Source organism: Anguilla anguilla, chromosome 2 (genome assembly GCF_013347855.1).
Source record: "Anguilla anguilla isolate fAngAng1 chromosome 2, fAngAng1.pri, whole genome shotgun sequence".
NCBI classification, from domain to species: domain Eukaryota; kingdom Metazoa; phylum Chordata; class Actinopteri; order Anguilliformes; family Anguillidae; genus Anguilla; species Anguilla anguilla.
In genome coordinates this window covers 75,960,532-75,976,240 of record NC_049202.1, presented here as the reverse complement: position 1 = coordinate 75,976,240, position 15,709 = coordinate 75,960,532, and the positions used below count along the sequence as shown (strand labels likewise).

The window sequence follows — 15,709 nt, the reverse complement described above, 5'->3', positions numbered from 1 at the left end:
TATAGTGTGTGAGTGTGTGTATAGTATGTTTGTGTGTGTGTGTGAGTGTGTGTGTGTATAGTGTGTTTTTATGTGTGTGTATAGTGTGTGAGTGTGTGTATGGTGTGTTTTATGTGTGTGTGCGTGTGTGTGTGTGTGTGTATAGTGTGTTTCTATGTGTGTGTGTATATTGTGTGAGTGTGTGTATAGTGTGTTTCTATGTGTGTGTGTATAGTGTGTGAGTATGTGTACAGTGTGTTTTTATGTGTGTGTGTGTATAGCGTGTGTGAGTGTGTGTGTATAGTGTTTGTATGCGTGTGTGCATAGTGTGTTTTCATGTTTGTGTGTGTATAGTGTGTGTGTATAGTGTGTTTTGTGTGTGTGTATAGTGTGTGTGTATAGTGTGTTTTATATGTGTGTGTATAGTGTGTGTATAGTGTGTTTTGTGTGTATGTGTATAGTGTGTGTGTATAGTGTGTTTTATGTGTGTGTATAGAGTGTGTGCATAGTGTGTTTTATGTGTGTGTATAGTGTGTGTGTGTATAGTGTGTTTTATGTGTGTATGTGTATAGTGTGTGTGTATAGTGTGTGAGTGTGTGTGTATAGTGTGTTTTATGTGTGTGTGTATAGTGTGTGAGTGTATATAGTGTGTGTGAGTATGTGTGTATAGTGTGTTGTATGTGTGTGTGTGTGTGTGTGTGTGTGTATAGTGTGTGAGTGTGTGTATAGTGTGTTTTTATGTGTGTATAGTGTGTGTGCATAGTGTGTTTTCTGTGTGTGTGTTTTATGTGTGTGTGTGTATAGTGTGTGTGTATAGTGTGTTTTCTGTGTGTGTGTTTTATGTGTGTGTGTGCATAGTGTGTTTTCTGTGTGTGTGTTTTATGTGTGTGTGTGTATAGTGTGTGTGTATAGTGTGTTTTATGTGTGTGTGTGTATAGTGTGTGAGTGTGTGTATAGTGTGTTTTTATGTGTGTGTGTGTGTGTATAGTGTGTTTTATGTGTGTGTGTGTATAGTGTGTGAGTGGAACAGTAGATTTAGGGAGTAAATGAGTGAATGAATGGGGCCCAGGTTGCACCTTCAGGCCGGAGGACTCTTGGGCTTCTTTCGGATGACCCTCTTCCTGTGGCCCTGCTCTCTGCCCCCTTCGGCAGCGGGGGTGGCGGGGTCCTGACTGGGCGGGGCCGGGTGCTCCGCCCTGGGGGGTGGGGGCCCACGACCCATCCGCATGTCTTCCGCGAACGCCTCCGCCCTGTCAAAGCGGGCGGTGAGCTCCCCCAGCCGGTCCTTCAGGCTGTTAAACTCCTTATACAGGTCCCCCAGCGCCTCGGACAGAGGCTGGATCCTGCGCCACAAACGCCAGGTCAACATCAAAAACTACACTTCTTCTTTTAGCACTTAGCCTCTATGCTAATGCTACACTACTGTCCAGCACTCATCCTCCATGCTACTGCTACACTACTGTCCATCACTTAGCCTCTATGCTAATGCTACACTACCGTCCAGCACTTAGCCTCTATGCTAATGCTACACTACTGTCCAGGACTTATACTCTATGCTAATGCTACACTACTGTCCAGCACTTAGCCTCTATGTTAATGCTACACTACTGTCCAGTACTTATACTCCATGCTAATGCTACACTACTGTCCAGCTCTTAGCCTCCATGCTAATGCTACACTACTGTCCAGCACTTATACTCTGTGCTAATGTTACACTACTGTCCAGCACTTAGCCTCTATGCTAATGCTACACTACTGTCCAGTACTTATACTCTATGCTAATGCTACACTACTGTCCAGCACTTAGCCTCTATGCTAATGCTACACTACTGTCCATCACTTAGCTTCTATGCTAATGTTACACTGCTGTCCAGCACTTGTCAGTAGATTGGGTCTGTTGTGTGGCTATATTCAAGTACACACACATACACAGCAGGTGTCTTACCTCCCATAGTCAGGCAGTACGGTTCTGTGGTCATTCAAAAGGAGATCTTTGACTTGGGTGGTGATAGCAAACTTCCAGTTATCCAGAACCATAGTGAGATTGGCACAGCTCTTGGTGTTGCCCTTCTCTGATACAGGGACACACAACCCAGCACAGAGCAGTCATTATCTGTCATATCTCATCTAACACATAATAATAACTCTATCCCATATATCATTATTTAATAAAATAATAATCTAATCCATAATAATATAATTTGTGTGATTATAATTTCATCTAAACTTAATTATTTCAAATAATCCTAATCTAAACGAATAGGATAGATAATACAATTCTTCGTAATCTTCTATCATCTAACTGCATAGTTTTACTTCTCAGCGGGTTTACAGTATCAATTCTCTCCTCGGTCAGACGCACCCTTCTTAGGAGGTCGTTTTATTGACCCTAGAAATGAAATTACGCTCGAATTACTCAGTTTGTGTGTGGTTTTAGAGGAATTGTGCGCGCTGTGATCCGGATAACGGTCTCTTACCGTCCGGTCGGTAGTCCCACTCGGCGCCGTGTTGTCGCCTCGCTTTCTGCGCACTGCTCAGCGCGACCAGGCACAGGCAAGCCAAGGCGGCGGTCCTCTTCACCTCCATATTCACCGAACTTACGAACAAATATAATGTTCATGAAAACGCCAATGACTGAACATGACGCGAACAGCCGCTATTTATGCGGCCGAAAGACGTTTTAATTAGTTTAACACACGTGTTCACACTTCAGCGCAAGGGCAGAAACAAACACGAATAGGCTACAGGTCACAAATATTCCGGAGAACCACTTGCTTTACTTTTGTACAATTAGTTTCTAGCTGAATGTATTCATAGTACTGCATTCAAAATATCTCCTGGTTTAATAGCCTTCAAAGGCAGACGTGACCTTGAAATGTTTGTAAACAGAAACTTTAGAATGGTAAACATTATTCGGTAAATATGAGTATTTATGCCGTGCATAAAGATTTACGGATTATATTATAACTCCAGTGGTATTTTCTAGCATACATGTAGCACACGTGTAAGCATTACGGTGGTAAACGTGCAGATACCTGGGATCGGGGCCGTAGGACAAACTCCTTTGCACAAAGCAGGGAACCTGTCTCCTCTAAATTCCTCAGCGCCGAAACACAAAATGTACTGAACATAAACCAGACATCTCCCTATATCCGCCCTGCAAACCTCATCCGTCATAAACGCGGCCCCGTCCGAAAGAAGATGGGGGGAGGAGGGTCCCTCTTTCCTAATGCATGGACCAACGCGCAAAAAAGCATCCGACATGGCAGGATACTTACTTAAGTTTTATGAATTTATTCATGACAATTTTGGATTAGCTGCGTGTCCGTTTAAACGTGGAACCTGGAATTACTCGTTTATACACGCGAGTTCTATTACTAGATTAACAAACTGAGTTGTCTGCGTTGCTTACCGAATACTTTCTAAAAGTAGGATTGGTTTTCCTGTTAATCCTCAAATTTGGCTATCACTGGTAATAACTTGGCATATTAATACTACTTGCTCGCTTTTTGGGTTTACGGTCGTTTTTTCCTCAGTTCCACTGCAAAGCGTCTATGTGACAGTGTCTGTAAAAAGGCTATATAAAGTTGAACTGAAAATATACTATTTGGAAGAGAAAAAAAACATTATCGTTTTTATTCGTTTGAATAAAGAGTAACAGTGCCTGAACTCTTTTAATTTGCTACACATCGAAGTCCTGTTTGGGTTCCCGCCCGTTCCGCAAGCCTTCCTCAGCGGGCGCAGGTGGCTGCGCAAACGAGCAGATCGCGTGCAGAGGACCGGCGCGCGGACTGTCCAGATGGGATTTATCTGTTGTTACGGACGGGAAGCGTTTTTCATGGAGTGGTTCTGTGGCCGCGCGGAATTCCAGCACGTGAAGTCACAGTGCGACTCCGAAATTTTTACACACTGACACGAGATCAGAAATGTGACCACGCAATCCAAAATAACGTAACTACGTACAAATATGCTATTGCCCAAGCCTTCCAACTTAGTCTTAATGTACATTTTCCACATTCTACAGAAGCCGTTATCCTGAGCGATTTAGGCTACACCACGTCGTTAAACATTTCATACATATTGCCGGCTGGATATTTTTCGAAGCAACCTGAACCTTCAGCCTTACACCGTGAGTATAGCCTATGGGGCACCCAGCTTCTGTATGTGTACTGTATCTACACATACACACACACACACCTTCAGCGTTACACTGTGAGTATAGCCTATGGCGCATCTAGCTCCTGTGCTATACTGTATGTACACATACACACACACCTTCAGCGTTACACTGTGAGTATAGCCTATGGCGCATCTAGCTCCTGTGCTATACTGTATGTACACACACACACACACACACACATAGATAGGGAGATAGATGGATAGATATGCATGTATAGCCAAGCACTCTTGACTAAAGGTGGGCTACGGTGAGCTCATTTGCATTTCCCCGCTTTCCCAGTTTTGAAATGTTGAAAGTAGTTAAGAAAGTTTTTCTTCTACAATACTGTACAGAAAATGGAAATTGGACAACATACATGGTTCCTTTGTTTTAAATGTATTTTATTTTTTCACATTTTTTTTCTGGTAGACCTGTGATTAAAACTTCAAAACCCAAATCTACAGCATACAAGAGTGAAAAAGTCCTTCAGCTACGCAGGAGACTGATTTGGTCTCAGTCCACATCAGACCCGTAAATAACGCCACTCTTAACAGAACCATATTTAAACTTTTCCGTTTTTCACTGAAATACTGCTGAACACACTTAGAAAACAGGAAAAAGACAGATTCTCTCTGATTAAGCCAAGCTGCAGCCCAGCCCCTCCAGCCCCCCTCTGCCCAAACTGCAGCCCGTCCCATCCAGCCCCCCTCTGCCCAAACTGCAGCCCAGCCCCTCCAGCCCCCCTCTGCCCAAACTGCAGCCCGTCCCATCCAGTCCCCCTCTGCCCAAACTGCAGCCCAGCCCGTCCCCTCCAGCCCCCCTCTGCCCAAACTGCAGCCCGTCCCGTCCAGCCCGCCCCCAGACCCCCTCTGCCCAAACTGCAGCCCAGCCCCTCCAGCCCCCCTCTGCCCAAACTGCAGCCCAGCCCCTCCAGCCCCCCTCTGCCCAAACTGCAGCCCAGCCCCTCCAGCCCCCCTCTGCCCAAACTGCAGCCCAGCCCCTCCAGCCCCCCTCCAGCCCCCCTCTGCGCAAACTGCAGCCCAGCCCCTCCAGCCCCCCTCCACCCAAACTGCAGCCCAGCCCCTCCAGCCCCCCTCTGCCCAAACTGCAACCCGTCCCCTCCAGCCCCCCTCTGCCCAAACTGCAGCCCAGCCCCTCCAGCCCCCTCTGCCCAAACTGCAGCCCAGCCCCTCCAGCCCCCCTCTGCCCAAACTGCAGCCCGTCCCCTCCAGCCCCCCTCTGCCCAAACTGCAGCCCGTCCCCTCCAGCCCCCCTCTGCCCAAACTGCAGCCCAGCCCGTCCCCTCCAGCCCCCCTCTGCCCAAACTGCAGCCCAGCCCGTCCCCTCCAGCCCCCCTCTGCCCAAACTGCAGCCCAGCCCCTCCAGCCCCCCTCTGCTCAAACTGCAGCCCAGCCCCTCCAGCCCCCCTCTGCCGAAACTGCAGCCCAGCCCCTCCAGCCCCCCTCTGCCCAAACTGCACCCAGCCCCTCCAGCCCCTCCAGCCCCCCTCTGCCCAAACTGCCTGTTTCAAAGGTGAATAGAGTTCCTGTGACCCAGACCAGGAAAAGGCGAGGAGCACGCCCAACCCAACCCAACCAAACCAAACACCTAACCAACCCAAACCCAACTCAACCCAACCCCAACTCAAAACCTAACCAACCCAAACCCAACCCCAAAATCCCAACCCAACCCAACCTAAAACCTAACCAACCCAAACCCAACTCAACCCAGCCCAACCCCAAACCCAACCGAACCCAACCCAAAACCTGACAAACCCAAACCCAAACCAAAACCAAACCCAACCAAAACCAACCAAAGCTGTTAACCGTGAAGCACGCCTTTTAAAAACAAAATTTTATTTCAGAAAGGTAAAAAGTGGACTTCTCTCTTATCAGTGAAATGTGCTCCTGTAACCCCCCCCCCAAACACGCAGCCCCCCCCCACACTGAGCTCCATGCTAGCTCAGCACTGGCCTTCTACACTTCATTTCTACTCAAACATCAGTATTTAGTGGAGTGCTTTTCAAAAGCACATCAAGAGCAACTTTTAAATGAAACATTGTGCGATGGACATCAACACTTTTGAATATTCATTTATTTCATTTGGAATGAGTTTAAACTTTATGCATTCAAACAGATGGCAAGAGCAAGAGCTTGCCAAATTTAGAGCCTGCCCCCCCCTCCACAGGTGCAGAACATATGGAACTTATGACAAAATAAGCCCTGTTGAGGGTTGAGATTTATTTTTTTTCGCTGAGGGTTGACCTCTGACCCCCAGCGTGGCTGAAGCCTTTGAAGGCTGAGCAAAGCCTGATGGGATTGTACACATCACTCTGACTGCATGCGAAGGGCGGCAGAGAGGGAGGGAGGGAGGGAGGGAGTGAAGAGAAGGGAGGGAGTGAAAGAGGACAGGAGTTTGGACTCAACTGTCTATCTTATTGAACACACACGCAGACACACACACACGCACGCACGCCTGCCCGCCCTCCCGCACACACACACACACACACACACTGGGGAAGCAGCGGTAGAGCTGAGCCCACAGCCCCATACAGACTAATGCACACCTTCACAAGCATTTCAACAGCTTCAGGGACCACCTGCCACTCCAAACGTGGCAGCAAACCAGAGCGAGTGGGCGTATCCCCGCCACAGGGGTGTGCTTCTGTCCAAACGAAGAACAGAAAAGCGACAAGCCTCAGAGCAGTTACACAACCATTTCAGCGAACACTGAGGGGGCGTGGCCTCAGAGAGCAAATGCTGAGGGGGCGGGGCCTCAGAGCACATGCTGAGGGGGCGGGGCCTCAGAGAGCAAACGTTGAGGGGGCGGCGCCTCAGACCAAATGCTGAGGGGGTGGGGCTTCAGAGAGCAAACGCTGAGGGGGCGGTGCCTCAGAGTGCCAACGTTGGGGGCGGGGCCAGGGTAGGGACAGAGTTAGGTGGCATTTGACCTCTGACCTTGAGGTGACCGCTGCAGCCTGGGTGTGAGCCGAAGGGCAGATGGGCGAAGGGGGGCAGGAGAATGGGGGGGGATCCCATTCTTCTGGCTGATCCTGGCTGTGATGTGGTGGGCGGGACAGGAGAGGAGAGGGCGGGGTCTAAGGGGGCAGGGCCTAGCTGCGGGGTAGACTGCACATTTCGCAGTGCTCTGTCCCAGGCTGGTTCATGAAGGTGCAGTGAAGGCAGGACCACATGGCAGAAGAGGATGCTGGGAGGGAGGGCCCCCCCATGGCGCCATACTCATGTGACCCGGACGTCTGCCCGCCCACCGTACCTGTGGGGAAACACACCTGTGAGAGACCTTTACACACACCTGTCTGATTATTCCCCTCAGCCTGTGAGCAGTCTCAGGCCCCTCCCCGCCCAGCCCCCGCCCCGCCCCACTCACCACACAGCTGCTCGATGGTGCCCCCCCCGCCCTGGCCCCGCCCCACTCACCACACAGCTGCTCGATGGTGGCCCCCCCAACCCGCCCAGCCGAGCCCCACCCCGCCCTGGCCCCGCCCCACTCACCACACAGCTGCTCGATGGTGGCCCCCCCAACCCGCCCAGCCCAGCCCCACCTCGCCCTGGCCCCGCCCCACTCACCACACAGCTGCTCGATAGTGGCCCCCCCGCCCCGCCCAGCCCCGGCCCAGCCCCGCCCCGGCCCCACCCCACTCACCACACAGCTGCTCGATAGTGGCCCCCCCAACCCGCCCAGCCCAGCCCCACCCCGCCCTGGCCCCGCCCCACTCACCACACAGCTGCTCGATGGTGGCCCACTGCTCAGACTTCTTCCAGGTCTGCGCCACCTCCTCATTGGACGTCTTCACCGCTTCCAGCAGGAGACCGATGCTGTCCTATGAGCACAGGCACAGACCTTACCCACAATGCACTGGGAAACAGGCAAAGACCTTGCCCACAATACACTTGGAAACTGGCACAGACCTTATCCAGTATGCAGAGGGAAACAGGTGGACCCCTTTAGCCACAATGCACTGGGAAACAGGTAGGGACCATTACTGATCCAAAACAGAGAACACAGCATTGATGCTGTCCTACACAGGTGAGCAGAAAGGGTGATTGCGGGCAATGTGATGTGCAGTTGTCAGGTCATGTGACTGGCCATGGTTGTAAGTCATGTGACATGTGGTTGTCAGGTCAGGTGACTGGGCGCGGTTGCAGTTCAGGTGACTAAGTATGGTTGCAGGTCATGTGACTGGGTGTGGTTGCAGGTCATGTGACTGGGCGTGGTTGCAGGTCATGTGACTGGGCGTGGTTGCAGGTCATGAGACTGGGTGTGGTTGCAGGTCATGTGACTGGGCGTGGTTGCAGGTCATGTGACTGGGCGTGGTTGTAGGTCATGTGACTGGGTGTGATTGCAGGTCATGTGACTGGGTGTGATTGCAGGTCATGTGACTGGGTGTGATTGCAGGTCATGCGACGGGCGTGGTGCAGTACAGACCTTCAGGGGCATGACCTCGTTGGTAACCAGGAAGAGCAGCAGGTGGAAGTCAGAGACCAAGTCCAGAAACACTGACGATGTACTCTGGGACAGGTATGAGGCTAAACTATGGAAATCCTGCACACACACACACGCACGCACGCACACACGCGCACACACGTACATGCACACAAACAGACACACAAGGAAGAGAGCTGCAGTTAATGTCATAGCTGAACGAGGTTCACTAATTATTAGCAGCACATCCACGTGCCTTTAACAAGCCTCTGATGATGTCAGCAGATGAAATTTCAGACATGTGGAGATCATTAGAAAAGGCCCTGCAGCCCTATTGGGTACACACTGTGAGGCCCTATTTGGCACACACTGTGAGGACCCACTCCACCCAGTTCAATCAGCATGCTGTGCCTCATTACTGTGGCATGCATCCTGCAGGCAGAGGGGGAGCCCTGTTAAAACACTGCGTTATAAACCTTCACTGTCACCCTGCAGGCCTAATGCACAGCATGTCTGTATTACACAGATCGTTCCTGACAGTCCAGCACACTTCCACACAAGCACAGAACCCTCATATCAGATCAGCTGCAGGATACACAGCAGAACAATCTGGAGCTATGAGGGGTGAGCGTTAGCTGACCAATCCCTACGCAGCTATGAGAGGAGTGAGCGTTAGCTGACCAATCCCTACGCAGCTATGCGGGGTGAGCGTTAGCTGACCAATCCCTGTGCAGCTATGAGAGGGGTGAGCGTTACCTGACCAATCCCTGGACAGCTATGAGGGGTGAGCGTTAGCTGACCAATCCCTGCACAGCTATGAGGGGTGAGCGTTAACTGACCAATCTCTGCGCAGCTATGAGAGGGGTGATTACCTGTGTCTCTCCCAGGACGTCCCGGTTCTCGATGGGGAAGCGATGTGGGGAGGTAAAGGTGTAGGCGGGGTCTTTAGGGAAGGTGGTGGTGATCTGTGAAAGAGTACAGAATCACTAACCTCACTGCAGCAACATCACACTACCGTTACAGCAATGTTACTGCAATGGCACACTAACGTTACTGCAATGTAACACTAACCTTACTGCGACAGCAGCGTTACAGCAATATACAAACAATGTGCTAAAGGGTTCACATATTCACCTCTATTAGTTAATTTTATTTTACAGGTCATATAAAATTATATATTGGGTCCCATTCAACATGGTTTGTTACCAGACACTGCACTCTGATCCCACACACTGCACACTAATCTTACACACTGATCCTGCACACTGCACACTGATCCTACACACTGCTCCTGCATCCTGCACACTGATCCAACACACTGCACACTGATCCTGCACACTGCACACTGATACTACACACTGATCCTGCACACTGCACACTGATCCTTCATACTGCACACTGATCCTACACACTGCACAATGATCCAACACACTGCTCCTGCATCCTGCGCACTGCACACTGATCCTGCACACTGCACACTGATACTACACACTGATCCTGCACACTGATACTACACACTGATCCTGCACACTGCACACTGATCCTACACACTGTACTTTGATCCTACACACTGCACACTGATCCTGCATACTGCACACTGTTCCTACACACTGTACTTTGATCCTACACACTGCACACTGATCCTGCACACTGCACACTGATACTACACACTGCACACTGTTCCTGCATACTGCACACTGATCCTACACACTGCACACTGCTAACTGATCCTACACACTGCACACTGATCCTACACACTGCACACTGTTCCTGCATACTGCACACTGCACACTGATCCTAGATACTGCACACTGATCCTGCACACTGCGTACTGATCCTGCACACTGTGTACTGATCCTGCACACTGATCCTACACACTGCACACTGATCCTGCACACTGCACACTGATCTTACACACTGCACACTGATCCTACACACTGCAAACTGATCCTGCACACTGCATACTGATCCTGCACACTGCGTACTGATCCTGCACACTGATCCTACACACTGCACAATGATCCTGCACACTGATCCTATACACTGCGTACTGATCCTGCACACTGATCCTACACACTGCACACTGATCCTGCATACTGCACACTGATCCTGCACACTGCACACTGATCCTACACACTGCAAACTGATCCTGCACACTGTATACTGATCCTGCACACTGCGTACTGATCCTGCACACTGCGTACTGATCCTGCACACTGATCCTACACACTGCACACTGATCCTGCATACTGGTCCTACACACTGATCCCATACACTGAATACTGATCCTGCACACCGATTCTACACACTGCACACTGATCCTAGATACTGATCCTACACACTGCACACTCATCCGATACACTGCGAACTGATCCTGCACACTGCACACTGATCCTATACACTGCACACTGATCCTAGATACTGATCCTACACACTGCGTACTGATCCTGCACACTGCACACTGCGTACTGATCCTGCACACTGCACACTGATCCTACACACTGCACACTCAGGGTTTTCCCTAGGTTTTCAGAGGGCTTAGGCGCTCTCAGCTATATTTTGGAGTTTTTTTTTTTTTTTAATATATGAAAAAACACTTGGACCAGCGGTTTTCATCAGAAAAAGACGTTACGTGTGAACACAGCCTAACTTTGTTTAGCCACCAAGCCACGTTAGATACTAACGTTAGTTCAATCGAGGTATCTTTATGTAACGTCAACTAACTATCTTCGCTGGCTAACGTTGCCATAAAATTTTTCCCGACCGTGAAAACTGGAATACTTTTTTACATTTTTGACAGATGTGGCTAGTGGGTAAATCTATCGCTGTTTCTGTCGCAGCACTTTCGACACAAGCAAAATCGGAAGCGCTATACTAAAATTTCTTCTTACCATGAAGAGTGCCTGACCCACAACCGTAGTAATGTGTTAACACGGCAGCACAATTATATCGAGATATACCATCTTTGGGAAAAAACGCTATATTCCGTAAATGCATTTAACCTATATGCGTAAAAACATAAAAACGCTCGTCAATCACCCACCTCTATTTATAATGCCATCATGGCGCGGAGTGTTTAAAACCATAAAGCCACCTCTCCGTTTTGTTTTTTTTTTGTCAGTGCATCACGGTTATTTTTACATTCATTCTGATATTGTAACCCCTCCCACCCGCCCAAAGGGATCACAGAGCTTCTCCACCCTAGCTCCCCAGTGGTGGAACGAACTCCCCGTCCCTCTCCGAACCTCCCCCTCACTACCCGTCGTACTTTCAAACGACGACTGAAGACCCACCTCTTCAGGCTGCACCTCTCCCCATCCCTCCCTTCCCCCCTGTAAATGACTAAACTTAGGGTTGTAACTAGGCAGCTGTTTCATAGGTGACTTAGGCGCATCAACTGTCTTAACGATTACTTGTATTTTTATTTATTTTATTTTTATTTTTCCATAGATTGCGTTGTTGCCGTTCTCGTTGTTAGTGTTAATCAGTTTAGCCATCAGGGTCCAAGTTGAACTATGCGGTTGTTCCCTGTACTTGGACCGGTACTTCTCTCTAGGGGTTTCGTCATACTTGTTCCTGGTTATGGTTATACACTTTGTTGTACGTCGCTCTGGATAAGAGCGTCTGCCAAATGCCTGTAATGTAATGTAATGTAATACCCATCTTCCGCAGTGGCCTGAAGACTCATCTCTTCAGACTATACCTAGACTAACCACCACCACGCTGTATATTTCACTCTAAATCTCCCCCCCCAACCCTTTTTCATGACACTTGTTACATGTTGCCCCATCCCAGCACTTTTTGGTAATTTGTATTTGTCCTAATACTGTAGCTTATTCTTCTGCCTAGTTGGCTTTGCAGAGGTTAGGTCTGAATAGTGTTCACTGTGTGAACTAAACTGTGTCCTTGGCTAGAAATAGCTGTACAAAATAAGTATTGTACCTTACTGAACCTGTGTTTAGCAGTTGTCTATGACCATGAAATGCACTTTTTGTACGTCGCTTTGGATAAAAGCGTCTGCCAAATAAATGTAATGTAATGCAATGATATGATATGTGGCCTAAATGCCTTTTTACGTTCATTCGGCTTAAGGCGCTCCCGCAAAATCACTTAGGCGCTGCGCCTTTCTATGGCAGGGAAAACCCTGATACTGATCCTACACACTGCACACTGATCCTACACACTGCATATTGATACTGCACACTGATCCTACACACTGCATATTGATACTGCACAGTACACCACTGCACAGCCCACTGAAAGCCGGACTGGTGGATATATATTTAGGGTGCTCTGTTCCTGGAGGGGAGGTTCAGAAGGCTGGAATAATAAGATACTGTGCTCCTCTGTAATGAGTGAAGACTGGACACTTCATGTAAACCATCAGATTTCCACACAAAAAAATCTGCGCTCCAACTGACTACAAATCCCAGGATGCACCGGCACATATTTCTGTCATCTGATTCAAATTCCAAACTACAATAAATAAAAAGACAGTTCAGACAGCACAGTGCATCTATAGCTAAGCTGAGGATGGTGTCAGTAGCGAAGCAGGTGGAGCAGTGCATTCTGGGATACAGACGCCACAGATGGCTTGTGCTAGAGGCTCAGCGCCAGCACTCAGACAGAACTCACATTACTTCAAGGGTCAACAAAAACAAAAGCGTTGCCATGGACAGTCGTCATGGATACTCACGTCAATGATGAGATACTCCACAGGCAGTGGCCGGGCGAGGTATGTGATGTCATTGCCAAATTTGTCTTTGTCCTGATTGGAGGAAACAACTGATCATAACACAAATCTCAGTACCTACGGTCTAGACACCCTTAATCAGATGTGCTGCAGACCCTGTCTCTCACGCACAAACATGCTCTCTGTGTCGTAGGCACGCTTGCACACACACATACGCACACACAGACATACATACACACACGCTCACGCGCACACACACACACAGACATACACAAACATACACACACACGCTTGTGCACACACACACACACAAACATACACACAAACATACACACGCACACGCACACACATTTACACAAGTATTCATCCCCCAGAGGAGCCTTTGCAGAAAGGCCTCTTTGACTGAAAGCAGCTGTCAGAGCCCTGGGTCTCCTCAGGTACATGGAGACCAGCTGCACACATTTAGGGACGCGCTCCCATTCCTGAATGTACGTTTTCTCCACAGAGTAGCAGTTTTCAGGACAAGCCACGGATTTTCAGAAGGGATTTAAACCCAGATTTCCGCCTCCTAGCAGCATTGACTCCACAGGCAGTTCCCTGGTCCTCCAGGCTGTGTGACTGATCTGATCTGCTGCATCAGTTGAGATCTCACAAACTTTATCACACTTATTCTGAAGTCATGGATGGACTGGAAGTCAGCATAGGTGAACCTCATTAATGTATTTATTCTTTCAATAGAATTGACATTAGCTTAATACACGGGGGGAATACTTATTTACATTATTTTAAATATAATTCTTTACATATCTTTAATTCTTTAATATATTCTCTACATATCATTTGTAGATTATAGAGTTACTTATAAATGAACAGAAATTCCATTTAAATATATGTGTGTGTGCGTGCGAATGTGTTTATAGTGTGTGTGTGTGTGTGTGTACGCACATATGGTGTACAGCTGGTGTGCATGTGGGGCATGTGCACACATGTCGTATCAGTGTGTGTGTATGCATGTGCATGTATGAATGTGTTTATGTGTGTGTGCGCGCACGTGGTGTGTGTGTGCATGTGTGTGTGTGTGCGGTGTGTCCGTGTATGTGTGTTGTGTGTGCAGTGCCTTGTAGAAGACGTCGGGGGCGTACTGTTGTGTGTTGTGTTGAGTGCAGTACCTTGTAGAAGACGTCGGGGGCGTACTGTTGTGTGTTGTGTTGAGTGCAGTACCTTGTAGAAGATGTTGTGGTGTACGGTTATGTTGTGTTGAGTGCAGTACCTTGTAGAAGATGTTGTGGTGTACGGTTATGTTGTGTTGAGTGCAGTACCTTGTAGAAGATGTTGTGGTGTACGGTTATGTTGTGTTGAGTGCAGTACCGTGTAGAAGACGTCGGGGGCGTACTGCTCGGTGCTGGACTCCTTGGCGTACCCCAGCTCTGGGGCGTCCCGACAGGGCAGCAGGCACTCGTCCCGTACCAGCGCCATGCACTGATTGGACACCTGGTACCCCTCAAAGTGCACCTGATTATCAGGACCCCCTGGTGGCACAGCAGGACAGCCCCAGATCAGATACAATGACACCATAGCCGTACAGCACCATCACAATATTCATACCATCACACAACTATTACATTATGAGACTATCCCACTATTATCCCGACGTACCACTGTCACGACATGGCTCCACTGCTCCACTACACCGCCATGTAATTCCACTCTCACACCACTATCACGGTTTCCATCAGTGTACTGCAAGCCCGGCGGCCTGCCGGGCCTAAGTTGACCCCCTGCCAGGCCTAAGCATCGGGGAATTCTTTTTTTTTTTTAATGTATTTTTAAGATGTTTTTTTAAACTACAGTTACAGTGGGGCGGCTTGGTTGAAAAGCTCCCCAGCGACATCTGTTGGTTAAAACGTGAACGCACTATAGGAAAACAGCAGGCCTGAGACATAGACGTATGTCTGTGGTCTGAGATCAGTGTTCTTTACCCTCATTGTGCGTAGAGTGACGTTCAACACTTGACGCTTCCAACTATCACAAGCTAACGTTACCTAGCAAGCCATCATTTCTTATTTAGCAGGCTAACTAACCTCGTTACAAACTGCGTTATCATTTCATCTCGTCGGTAAGTACATTCTTTTTATATTAACTTAAGCAGTGTGTAGGTAACGTTAAAATAGTAGCATGAATGTAACGTTCGTGGTAAGAAGAAATTTCAGGATTTTTTCAATATTGCTTGTGTCGAAAGTGCTGCGACGGAAACAATGATAGATTTACTCAGGAGCCACATCTGTCCAAAATGTAAAAAAGTCAGGCAGTTTTCACGGTCGGGAAAAATTTTATGACAACGTGGTCATTTAGCTAACTTAGCTAGCTAGCCAAACAGTCAGCAACACAGATACCTTCCTGAAATTAAGAGATAATGTCAAGGAGGAAAAGTAAAA

General features: G+C 48.7%; 1 protein-coding gene across 3 annotated transcripts in view; it reads right to left on the bottom strand.

Moving 5' to 3' along the window:
- Positions 1–4,157: 4,157 nt before the first annotated feature.
- nploc4 (NPL4 homolog, ubiquitin recognition factor) overlaps positions 4,158–15,709 on the bottom strand; it is a 30,073-nt gene continuing 18,521 nt past the window's right edge. For 2 of the 3 annotated variants that reach the window (XM_035406102.1, XM_035406101.1), the window contains 6 exons: positions 14,643–14,803; positions 13,278–13,349; positions 9,454–9,546; positions 8,585–8,701; positions 7,877–7,979; positions 6,215–7,411 (listed from right to left, as the gene is read on the bottom strand). In XM_035406102.1, coding sequence (XP_035261993.1) covers positions 7,251–7,411; positions 7,877–7,979; positions 8,585–8,701; positions 9,454–9,546; positions 13,278–13,349; positions 14,643–14,803 — 707 coding nt within the window. In that variant the 3' untranslated portion in view covers positions 6,215–7,250. Of the gene's footprint in view, positions 4,177–6,214; positions 7,412–7,876; positions 7,980–8,584; positions 8,702–9,453; positions 9,547–13,277; positions 13,350–14,642; positions 14,804–15,709 lie in introns of those variants that run through there. The other variant, XR_004764072.1, reaches the window with a different exon arrangement.